The 12,581-nt window shown below is 37.5% G+C and overlaps 1 protein-coding gene across 1 annotated transcript; it reads right to left on the bottom strand.

Moving 5' to 3' along the window:
* Positions 1-5,352: 5,352 nt before the first annotated feature.
* Positions 5,353-12,581, bottom strand: hhex (hematopoietically expressed homeobox). Its single transcript, XM_077551030.1, has 4 exons — positions 12,029-12,581; positions 7,297-7,475; positions 6,112-6,162; positions 5,353-6,002 (listed from the first exon to the last, which is right to left on the bottom strand). Exons 1-4 carry the CDS (start codon positions 12,432-12,434, stop codon positions 5,730-5,732), a joined length of 909 nt encoding a protein of 302 aa, XP_077407156.1. The 5' UTR covers positions 12,435-12,581; the 3' UTR covers positions 5,353-5,729.

Below are 12,581 nucleotides of genomic sequence, written 5' to 3'. Positions count from 1 at the left end.
GACACTATTATCGATGTAAACAGTGTTTTCACTCATTAATTTATCAGCTCAGTGGACGGGGGGAGATAATGGCTTTCATTTGGCCAAGGTCAACAATCAACACATTCCTCAGTCGTTTAAATATAACCACACATTAACTTGTGTTCTCCAATACACACAAACACACACACACACACAGACACAGCTTATAGCTTGTCACAGGGCTGTGCCAATACTGTCCTGCAGTCATATGAAGTTTTTTTTTTCCCCCTGTTAAAGAGGTAATACAAAGTAACTGATCCCTGGCCAGAATATTGACAAAACCTTGGACTGGTTAAATATAGCCCTAGTCAGATGAAGTACCCAGTATCAGATGACCTCTGATAGTTGTGTCTGTTTAAAAGATGGAATGTTTCTGCAACTAATGAGACTACAATAAGTTAAAGAGCTGTATTAAATTTTGCCTTCACAAATGCACTCCCCTCCGCAAGTATTGAAAAAGGCTGGCCAGTTCCTTTGTTTTTGCTTGTGACTGAAAGCATTCTGGTTTGACATCATTTCTTTTAAATTCAACGCAGGAGAGGAGCTCACAGTCCTTGACATTGACTGAAATATACTCGCTGCACAACTGAAATCTTAAGTAAGAAATATTTTTTTAATTTTAACCTGTATTTGCTTCGCTTGCTCTGACATTATTCTTACTTTAAAAAAAAAAAAAGATTGTCAGGCAAGATAATTCTGCTTATGTTAAGATACTTATTACTTAATTATCTTATTTGATAAAGCAGTCTTGGCATTGAGTGTTAAAAGCCTGTTTTAAGTACTGTAAGGCTCAAAACAAACATTTGCCACATTTTAAGATGATTAACCTAAAGACCCTGAATCTAGTACTGGTAATAAGATGAATGGAAGAAATAAAAGTCTGGAAACAATCAGACAAAAGTCAATATAGCTCTTTATTGTAAGCATTTTTTTCTTGTAAAAAATTTGTTATATTTACTCATCTTATTTTTCCTATTTCCAGTATATACACTACCTGCTCAGTGGTCTAGTGGTAAAGTGTCTACCATCAGACTAGGAGGTTGTGGGTTTAATCCCTGGCTGAGTCATATCAAGTGGGACCTGTTGCCTCCCTGCTTGACACTCAGTTATCCAAGCGTAAGAAAGTTACTTATGCATTTTAAGAAAATAGTTCTATTTATTATAGCTTGAAAAAAAGTCAATATTACTTGTTTTTAGTCTAAAAGTGCTATTTTCAAGACTGCTGTGGTTGATATGGGCCTAGTATTATTTTTTTATTTTTTCAAAATCTTACAGGTAAATTTAATTAAAACTTTCTGGTTCTGTTGGTGGATAATTTTGCTTATTTGAAATAAGAATTTACTTTTTTTTTTTTTTTCTTAAATTGTCTACTGTCCTTTTTGCAGGACATGGGGCTCATGCAGAAGATCGAAATGCACAAAGTATGTTTATAAGGAAGAGCAAGTAAACCTCCATGTGGATGACGTACAATTGGCCAGGAAGACCAGAGATCACTGCTGTGAAGTTAGTTGGCACTTGACCATGTGTGACAGTGACAACTCCGCATAGCTGTGCAAGGGCCACTTTGAAATATAGATCAGTCAATCAAACAATTGCACATTGTTTATGTATTTCATTATTATTTTATAAATACTACTATTTGAACAGCTTTCTATTAAGACACATTTTACAAGATTTTGGGGAGACCCTTTAACCAACCAGAAAATATGTGGTACTGCACCAAACAACAGCCCATCTCTCAATTAAGAACCAAAAAAGTAACTAATTGGTTGAACCAGTAGTTCAGAAATAAAACAGGAGCAATTTGTTAAAAGCTGACCATTTTTAAAGCAGTTATTTGTGTCATTCATGTGATATGGTCACAATTTTGACTTTGACACACAACAGAAAGTGGAGAAAAACATTTTTGCTTGTATAAATTTACCACAGTGTTATGAAGATAAATGTTGTTGCTCATTTAATTCAAAATACAGCACATAAAGCAAATGTATTATTCATAGCGAATTAGTGATTTTTAGTGTATGCTGCGGGCCACAAATGGCCCCTGGGCCATAGTTTGGACACCAATAAATTTGAACTCAGAAACTGGCAAACTGTTACGCATCCTAACCTCTAATTTAACGTTCTGATCTTGGTTATAATCATGTTGTTGAAATATCGTAGAAATGGCACCTTTTTCAACACAAATCTTGTTGTGAATCTCATTAGACAATCCCCAAGTATTCTGTGAATGCCTGTGTGTGTGCATGCTGGCTATCTATTGAACATTTCACTGTCAACTGTGTGTATTAATCTTCCAATTGTTGACTTTACCCTGAGAAATTTGTGAAGCATTACACAATACAGTGGCCCAGATCAATGAGCATACTGTTGGTTTTGGACGAGTCATACGTGTGTGAGGCCATTGAACCGAGGCAAATTTATTGTGTAAATGCAATTATGACCTTAAAACTACCACACACACAGTCCCAAATAGTTTCTGATTCTCCAAAGACATCCACCATCCTATCAATATACACTTTGATTTAACTGACATTTCTTCAACAACTATAATTGTCTGCTAAAAAAAATATATATGAGCAAATATTGTATGATCAATCAGTTGCCCTCCTATCTGTCCCTGCTGTTCTGAGAGTTCACTAAATTATTAACCTAATCTTCTTACTGAAAAACTCCCTCTCACAGTGTTTGCATGAGGTTTCAATGATAAGATATTTGAAGTTGAATGTGGTGTTGGGACAACCATTCACATAATAGTTTGCTAATCGGCTTTGATTTCATACAAATCTGATGTTAAGTTTTGATTGCATACAAATCTGATGTTAAGTGTAACCTTTGTGTTTCCAACTGGTGTCCTTTATCACTATATACTTACATACTGTGCAACTGTGTAAACGTAATGGGCGACCATTAGATTACCATTAGATTAGCTGTTTTTAAATAACATTACTAGGGGTTGTGTGTCATATTAGGGTTAGAGTTAGGGTTGTGCAAGGACTTGGCCTTCTCATACATACAATAGGCTACTTTAGTAGCACAATTTTCACATCATATTGACATTAGTGTACCTGCTTGGTGTATAGCAAAAAAATAAAACTGTGTAAATTCATATTTAGCAGTCAAGTGCCAATATAGAAGATCTATGGCCTGTTAACACACTATGGTAAAGGGTATGTCGGTTTCAAGGACATCCCTTTGAGCATTTTTTTTCCCATTGTCAATTACTTAACAAGCAAATAGCTGGCCATTATATCCTGAAAAACTCCTTAAAAATGTTGGCACAGGCAAAAAAATGCATATGGTTTCCCAAAAGTTTCAATTCAAACTTCGTTAAGGGGGAATTCAAACTCAACCCAAAAGTTTTCTTTTCAATATGATCTGGACAGCCTCACTGTTCTAAACATGATATTGTGTATGTGTGTGGAATATGAGTTAAACAGCCAAATCTAAGCATTTTTATCCATCTCAGGCGGCAGTGGCCATTTTGTCACTTGCTGTCCACTGAAAATGACATCACAGTTGCTCAGGGCTCAGATAAGGACCAATCACCACTCACCTGTTTTCTGTACTGAACTGTCACTGGTCGTTACTTGAGCCCTGAACAAAATCGATGTCATTTTCAGTTGACAGCATGACAAAATGGCTGCCCTATGAGAATGATGAAAATGGGAGTATTTTTCTGTTTAACTGCTGACATTCTACAAATGCAATATGAATGGTACAGTCAGTGAACCCTAGTGCCAGTTAGTGGTGAACTAATAGTTTATTCATTTTAAAACTCACTATTTATGTCAATAATATGCAAACAAATATATGTTCAATCACATTAACGTACATTTTTTGTATATAATCGTAGGTCTAGTAGTCACTAATTATATTACATGGCTGTAGGCTCACCTTACAAGAGGCTGACATGTTTTGCCGCCATCTTCCTGCAACTGATGCCCAAAGAACACCTTTGCAAACGTAGTTAGCCCTGGTGGTGCTTGCAGAGAGTGTTGGACCCAATGGGTCGACCGCCGCTTACCTTCCACAGCTGGGCCCTGCAGGTGGTTGTCGCTGAGTCGCGTGATTCGGGCTCCCGTCACTCGTCACCTGCTAACTTCGCTCTCACAAACTTTTACTAGTTTTTCGTTTTTTACTAGTTTCTCCCACCAGCCGCTCTTGTTAGCCACTCCAGCCTATGGCTGTGACTAACTCTCGCTAGCCACTCTTGTTAGTTGCTCCAACCAAATCCAGCTCGCTCCATCTTTCTGCGCCGCTTGCCGGGCTACCCACCAGCTGCCAAGTCGCCGTAGCTCGCCGAGATGTTCGTTTTCTCACCCAAAATAAGAATGGCTAGGCTTGTGAAGTGTGGTTTCTCTGATCCACTGTAGTGTGCATGCTTCTGTGGGCTTCTAAATGCATGCATTTTGGTTGCATGCTATGCTATGCTATGCTATGCTGACATAGCTAGTGGTCACTTATTACACACTGTACCTTTAATCAGAATTCTGTGTAACGGCAATATTGCGATAATAAATTTGCCACAGTATTGTTGTCGTCATGTTGCGGTATTAAAATAAGTCGTTTAATTTTAATTAGGCATGTTTTGGCCACTTACTTTTAAGATCCATGCTAATGGCCAGATGAAGGGGAACAACACATTTGAGTTCCTCTACAAATTGACTCGATTCACAATGTGTGCGGGCATTAGCAAGTATGTGCCTCAATATTAAATAGTATAATAATTGTAGGTCATTTATGTACATTTAAGTTAATGTTACCTGTAGCCTACTATTTTAACTATATGTATAATTTTGATTTCAGCTAATTAGCATTGTATAGACGAGACATTTACAAGCAATTGTTCAGAAAATGGCTGGATCAATGGTCATGTTTATTTGGATTTGCATTATTTGTTCTACAGAAACCACACACCCACGCACACACACACACACACACACACACGTACTGTAGCTTCTCGTGTAATGTGTCAGTTATAATTTAACAATAGTCTTTAGCTTAATATTTGTTCATATACTCCCTTTTGAACATGTAAATTATGATGATGACCTGTGTGTAAAACATTACTTTTCTTTTAAATATTTTTCATTTTTAATTACAATATTTCTGTTACTGGTTTATGTTCAATAAACAAACAAACAAATAGTCAACATGATGTGAGCCTACTTACTGTTTTTACTACTTACAGTTTTTCCTTTTTGTTTTTTCATTATATAGCCACGTGAAAACCTGTTTTAGGCTATTTATATTAGTATAGCATTATTTGCAATGTACTGAAAGGCATCTGTTGTTATACTAACGTCATTTTACAATTCCACAAATTAATCAATTTGAATAGTTTATTAGACATCTTGAGCTTGTTCCTGCGTCGATTATTTCAATAAATCTCAATTTTAAAATGACATACAAAACAGTCCTAATCTAATTTACAGTAGAAACCGTATAACAATCATTTCACAAGCATACAAAGGCACTGGCGCAAGTACATACAGTATGTGCGCGTGTACGTGTAACATGAAGTTGAGACCGTACTGGACCTTTTTTTATTCTTACAAATAATGCATTTGTATGTTTTTCTTTGGAATTTGTAAGTTAATTGTCAGTTGTAATGAATGTTCATTTATCTCATTAACACAATCAGAAAAGCTGATTCTTTTTGCAGTATTTTTTCCATATGACCAGTCCCTTATGCGTCTTCACCCTCAGAGGTGGTGGGTCGGTGTGAACTCATTATCGTCCTCTATGTCCAGGTCTGTATCGTCTGAAAGGCTCCATTCCGGTTCCGCAAAGGACTGTTGTGCAGGCGACATGGATCGTACACCGTGTAAACCCGCTTCAACCGCGTGGGAGTCTGCCACAGTCCGTGTCTGCTCCGTGCACAGGACTCCAGATTGCTCCAACGTCCCGTCTGCCTTGTCACTCCTCCTAGCCGCACTAGTGACCTCCTCCTCCGGCTTGCCTCCTTGTGGATTTTCCTGAATTATTCAAATATTGGGCATACAATTAAGAACGTGCATTAAATAACAGCCTAACTATAATTAATTTAAATACTCGGAAAATGTAGGCCTATTTGTATGAACCAACCTGTTTGAGTCTTCGCCATTTTGCTCGTCGATTTTGGAACCAGGTTTTAACCTGAAAAAAACAAAACAGTTAATAAGCAAACAATATATAATTTTACCTTTTTAATCCTTTATTATTATTATTATTATTATTATTATTATTATTATTATTATTATTATTATTATCAGCATTGATTAATTTAGTAAACGTCATTGCATGCGTGCATTTAGTGTGTAGGCCTAATCCTTTTTCTTCATTTGTTATTCCATATCTATTAATGTTGTTATTTAAATCATGTTTGATAAATGTTAAAAGTCACACATAGATAATGTCAAAAGAAAAATGTCAAAAATTATAGGGATACTCTCTAAAACTAAGAATTTCCTGAAATCCTTATACACATTATATTGTTTATTATAATTACCATATCTGACCTATTCAGTGGAAATCTGGGGAAACGCATATAAAACAAATACTGATCCTGTTTTCAAACTGCAAAAAAAAGAGCCATAAGAATTACTAATCGAGCAAAATATACAGAACAAACTCATTCTCAATTTTTTAAATCAAATACAATGAAAATTTACGACTTAGTTGAATTTAAAATAGCACAAATAATGTATAAAGTACACAACAATCTACTCTGCCACAGAAGCTGTTTGAAATTAGAGAGAGTGCTTATAACATAAGGGGTACAAGTGTCAACAAAAAATAAAACAAGAACAAATATTAAACAATGGTATGTATTTCTGTAAAAGGTGTTAATTTGTGGAATGATTTTGGAATTGACCTGAGATGTCAGTCACTTGCTGAATTTAAAAAAATGTTTAAAAGTAAAGTTAAAAAAAAAAATACACTAAAGTGCACTTGTATATATGACTAGGTTTATACTTTTTTCTTTTGTTGAAATACATTAACCTAATTGTTACATAAAACGAATAAGGGGTAGGACTACATACGTTTTTAACTTCCTCTTACCCCTTTTAAAAATATAAAATATTTTCTTTCTTCCTATTCTTGTTTTTAATTTCACTTCAACTTATATTTTATACTTGTAATGTGTTTTGTGTTTTCTTCATGTTTATATGTTCAATAAAGCCAAACAAAAAAATGTTGAATTGTTAATGAGTCAGTCTATTCAAATGCGGTGTCATATCTCGTTAATCTCAGTGAACTTTTTGTTTGTTTGTTTGTTTGTTTGCTCACCTGTCGTTCGCTTAGCTGCAACATCTTGGCCAGTCTTTTCCTCTCCGGAGGTGAAAGGTACTTCTGGGTCTCGAACTTCTTTTCCAGTTCGATGGTTTGGTCGTTGGAGAAGCGGACCTGACCGCCTTTCCGCTTATGTAAGGGCCGCTGGATAAAGGGGGTCCACAGCAGAGGTTTCCCTATAATTGGAAGAAGGCACATGGATATTTTATTTATTTATTTATTTATTTATTTATTTATTTTTGACAAAAAAATAATAGCAGCATGTGCAAACTGACTTACGCCAATGAAGCACAAGTCTTCACAAGTATCACAAGTTTTACAGTGCAAGTTACCGTATACGCATTTGCGTAAAATTACTTTTATTTTCCATGAGCTGTCGATTTGGTAACGTAACGTAACGTTGGTTAATGTAATAATAATAATAAAAAATACATCAATGGCCGCGTATAGTAACAATTGTCACATTCCGAACTCGTTCTAATTAGTTCTATTGTAAGAGACGCCTCACTATTTATTTATAATTAAAATGAATGGATAGATAGATAAAAATGACTAATGAAAAGTTTTATAATCGTTAATTACATTATTACAGACACAAGATATTGGGGGAAAAAAGGTTAGACGAGAAGGTCTTAAATTGCGGCCGTCACCTGCAGTGGCTATACTGTATATGACAAGAATCTCTGCCCGTTTGGATTAACTGAATTTGTAAGTATAGGCCTATTTCTGTATGCTAAATGAAATAAATTATAAAAAAAAATAACTTATATTTTAATGTTATTTTAATGTGAAATATGCAACCAAAACATTAAATATTATTCTGTTCAGATGCGTCTATATCTTCTTTTTTCTTTTTTTAAACTTCATTAGGCTATATATATCGAGTTTTTGGGGGGGCTTTTGAAGGATTTTTCCTGATGTTTCCCGCGCGGCTATATTTCAAAATAAAGATAAACTGCTCAACCTGGAAAATTATCAGCAAACAGCATTGCAATAGAAGTGTCTAGTGTTTTAGCTAGATTCAAGTCTGGTTTCCCGTCAGGTTAATAGTGAGGAACAAACAATAGTTGTTGCAGCTGTGCACTGCCATGCACGCTTTCTTTTTCGGGAAGGTCGTGACAGAGACTAAACTATGGCCAAATATCCGCTTCATGTGTTTCCTGCTTCGTGGCGTGATTATGGCCGACAGACACGCATGTCCTCTTCTCATTTACACAATCAAAGTGCACTCATGGGCGAAAGTGTTTTTTTCTTCTTTCTTCTTTCTATTTTTTTTTTTTTTTTTTTTTGCTGTCGGTCTTGGTTGGAACCAAGCATGAGCAGGGCTGAGATTTTGACCCAAGCGAAAAACTAATTTATAATTTTGCAATGAAACGAACTGCAAAATAATTTGTATCCAAGTTGAGTTGATACAAACATGTATTAAAATTAACGCTTTGATTTCACATGGATAATGACGAAAATGTCAAATATACCGAGCATGATTTGGGATGAGTCGAACCTAAATTTACCATTGAGGCTATATTTTGGAGCAAAGTTTTGCATTCTTGCACACTCATTCAGAAGTGACACTTTTTCGCAATAGGTGCAGCCCTGTTTGTAATCATAAAGAAAGTCAGTCACATCCTCACTGGCCGTGCAGAGGAAGTGCAACAATATGTGAAAAACGGATCCCGGGCTATCAGAGGCTGAGTGTTTCCTGAATATGTCTGTATTGAGGATGTCGATAAAATAATCAGCAGCGTGCAGCGGGCTCCCGAGGAAGCGGCTGGTCAGAGTGAGACAGGAAAACATTCAACAGCTTCTGAGACCAGATTTACTCCTATCGACAAGCTCACGGCTTCCGCAAGGCAACGGAACAGGCCCCGGAGCTCATTCAGCACGACACCAAAGTCACATGACCTGCTTGTCACGCTCCACTTAAAAGAACTTTATCGCCTGCAATATCACACCCACGGAGCTACAAGACCACTAAACAATTCTATCTATACAACCACATGTGTCCACTGGCCTCAATATAGGATAGACGCCATTAAAACTTTACAGTTTCCACGCAAAATAACAAGTGATTTAGGGGGCACATATGGTTTAGTCACTTGTTGACTCGCTGTTTTGATCTTTCCGAACAATAGAAGACCAGGAAAACAGTCAAGGTCACCACATAGCATAGACCCATCCACAAACAAACAGTCCCATCACCACCAAAAGCAGACTGATTGGTTAGGGCCCTCCAGGGGCGATTCTAGGGTCATAGGTTATAGGGTGGTGGGCTCCAGGCAAGATAAATGTAACGATTTTGTCAATTTGAACGCTATTTCATTCTTACGTTGATGGAAAACCAAGCTTAGCACATTTTGGTCAAGCATTCTTCCAATTCATTAGCTTGTTAGTGACATCTTGGCTTTAATATTAACACTCCAACATGTCAAATTTAAACAACCGTATTAGTTGTCTTTCAAAGCACAAAATTATTAGCCTGGCAAGCCACACCCACTTTCTTGACAAAGAACAGGTGTCCATAGACAGCGATTTGGCTGTGGCCGAAAACAAACTGGCCAATCAAATTTGTCTTTTTGCGTGACGTCGTCTTCATGAGCAACGTCACGCTTCACTCTTCAAATTTTTCCGTAACAATGACATAAGTCATTCACTATTCTCTTTTTTCGGCTAGTAGCCATGTTGGATTTTTACTCCGTCTCGAAAAACAAAAACACTTCAACAGTTGCTTTTCTGACGTCACGTCCGTCCGCTCTTCGCTCATTGGTTAATTCTGTCTGTTAGCTCAGATTTGCCCCACCTCAGAAATCCACTGATTGGGGGGTTGACCAGACTCACTCACCCGCAAAGCCGCAAGTGAGTCTGGATTTCCAGGCAATGAAATTACAACCCCCCCCCCCCCCAACAGCTCCCTCTATGGTGACAGGAAGAACAGCACATTGGTCCGTTCTGTGCATGCTCTGTCTTAACTTTGGTGCACATTCTTGTCATTGTTTCCACATTTAAAGGGATACTTGACTCATCAACAGTAAAAAGTTCAAATTGTGTCCAGAATTAATTTGATAACTTCATTATTTTTCACGAACAATTAATACCTTTAAAAACATTTTTTTTCCACTTGCTGTCGACTTAAGATGACATCACCTGTGCTGAGGAATAGGTAACGACCAAGCATGGCTCACCTGTTTTCTGAGTTTGGTCAGCAAATTGAGCCATAATTGGTCATTACCTACTTCTTCAGCTAATGTCATCTTCAGTCGATAGCAAGTAAAAAAAAATATTTTTGTAAAGATATTTTTGTACATGAAAAATAATAAAGTTATCAAATTAATTCTGGACAAAATATTAACTTTATACCATTGAAGATGGCTCAATGAGTCAAGTATCCATTTAAACTTTGTTTTTAATGTTGCTTTAATAAAACTGTAAAAACTACCACAACTACTGTGCTTAGATGAATGATCACCATCTTGATAAATCACGTCATGTTTACATCGACTCCCACGAGCGGTTTAGGACGGTTGACACCCGTTCTCCGAGCTGTGATTTTGTTGTTAAAACATTATGTTTCAAGTTTCAAAACACTTCTCTATTGCTTATTTTAAAAAAGACAGATAATTTAAAAAAAACACAACAAATAATCACTTAAGTTTTAGGGGTGAAGGGATCCAATTTAGGGGTGTTTGAACACCCGCAAAAATGGACTAGAAACGCCCATGGGGTTCTCATATAGGCTACATTAGTGTGTGTGTGGTGTTTACTTTAAGGGCATTTAATGCTTATGTGGTTTCTTCAAAGTGCACTGCACCCAGTTGATATGCATGCATGATCAAGCGTGATGTTCTTATGCAAAAATAGTCTTGTTGGCAACGCAGCAAAGTCACAAGGGTGAGTTTGGGCAAAGTCATTGGCACATAATAATCATCATGGACTTTTATCCATATATGATACAATGACTTTACCAGCACATCAGTCCAATGTTTGGACACAATTTCAGAAAGAGAGAGTTTTACTTGTAGCCTACCTATAGGGTAATTATCAGAATCCATGGGTAAATATTTTATGTCCCAACTGTTCTCTGGCTCAAAAGTCAGGTGCCATTTAAAGGCCGCTGAATAAAGGGAGTCCAGAAAGAATACTTTTTGTTACACTTCTGAGTGTATGTTCTTTGTTCAAGAAGATGACAATAAAAATCAAAGTTCATAACAGTGAAGAAGGATGACAATCTTGTTGCCCAGGACAGTGGTCGAGGTAAGACTGTAATTAAAACTATATGCAATTCTAACAAGTTGACAGCCAGATGCATCACAATTACAATTACCCCCCCTCCCCCCTCCCCCCATCAGGAGGCATATAGTGCATTCTGAAAATTATATTAATCAACACTACGTTGTGAAGGTAAAATTATATTAGCCAACCATACGGTAGTAATAATAATATGAAAGCAATGCATTGTGCCTGCGGTAGTGTTGTTATGTGCTGTGCAAAGTATAGTAAAGTGGTGCAACAAACAACCGGAAACGGGACAATTGCTTTAAACATATTTGGAAAATACGGATGACTTAGACTCTCGTGGCAAATATTTCACACAGATTTGAAGATTTCAGGAGAATACTGTCAGTAAAACATGCAGCGAAAAATAATAATAAGGCGCCAAAGGTTAGGCTATAAGTCTTAGGGTCATATCGGTATTCGCCGAAATATAATGACACAGTTCTTAATACTCACTCACCGAGATGGTCGTGTCTTAGCAAGGTATGTGCATACTCTCCCAATGCTCGATGGTGCTGCTGATGGTGGAAGGGGTACACGGAGCCCGTGAAAGCCCCAGCCGAAGCGTACGTGGCGGTGAAAGCTGCGGTCGCGTGGTGGTGGGACAGCGCTGGATGGATCGGCGTCGGTTCGTAAATTGGCGTCCGGTAAGATGAGATGAAGTTTGTAAAGGAAGAGTTCGGCGATGGGAAAGTCGGCGTGGGCATGATCGGAGTGGAGGAGCATGACGAAGTGGTGGAGGTGGAGGAAGAAGAAGACGAAGAGTTGCCGGTGGTGTTATCAGTCCTCCCTAGAATGTCTTCGATGTAGAAGGGAGTCGGGTGAGCTTGCTGGATGGCAGTCGGCGCGTAAAGAGGGGCGTTCATGGTGGTCGTATTGCCCTTCTCTATAGCAACCTGTTTTGGACGAAAGCTCAGTTTCCCCCCCACTTTTTTAGCACAACAATATTTGCTGTGTCCGTTAAGTCAAAACAATTTCAGTGGCGTGGAGGAGGTTGTATAAGGAGGTCCCGA

The sequence above is a fragment of the Vanacampus margaritifer genome, chromosome 18 (assembly GCF_051991255.1).
Source record: "Vanacampus margaritifer isolate UIUO_Vmar chromosome 18, RoL_Vmar_1.0, whole genome shotgun sequence".
Classification (NCBI taxonomy): Eukaryota; Metazoa; Chordata; class Actinopteri; order Syngnathiformes; family Syngnathidae; genus Vanacampus; species Vanacampus margaritifer.
Note: the sequence above shows the minus strand (reverse complement) of the source record. Positions and strands in the feature narration are given on the sequence as shown.

Bases quoted from the DNA above. Each gene is read 5' to 3' on its own strand.
- hhex (XM_077551030.1), bottom strand. From the start codon at position 12,434: ATGAACGCCCCTCTTTACGCGCCGACTGCCATCCAGCAAGCTCACCCG. The intron at 7,476-12,028 runs GTGAGTGAGTAT...TTCCAATTATAG, and splicing joins GCTAAGACACGACCATCTCG to GGAAACCTCTGCTGTGGACC. The intron at 6,163-7,296 runs GTGAGCAAACAA...TGTTTTTTTCAG, and splicing joins TGCAGCTAAGCGAACGACAG to GTTAAAACCTGGTTCCAAAA.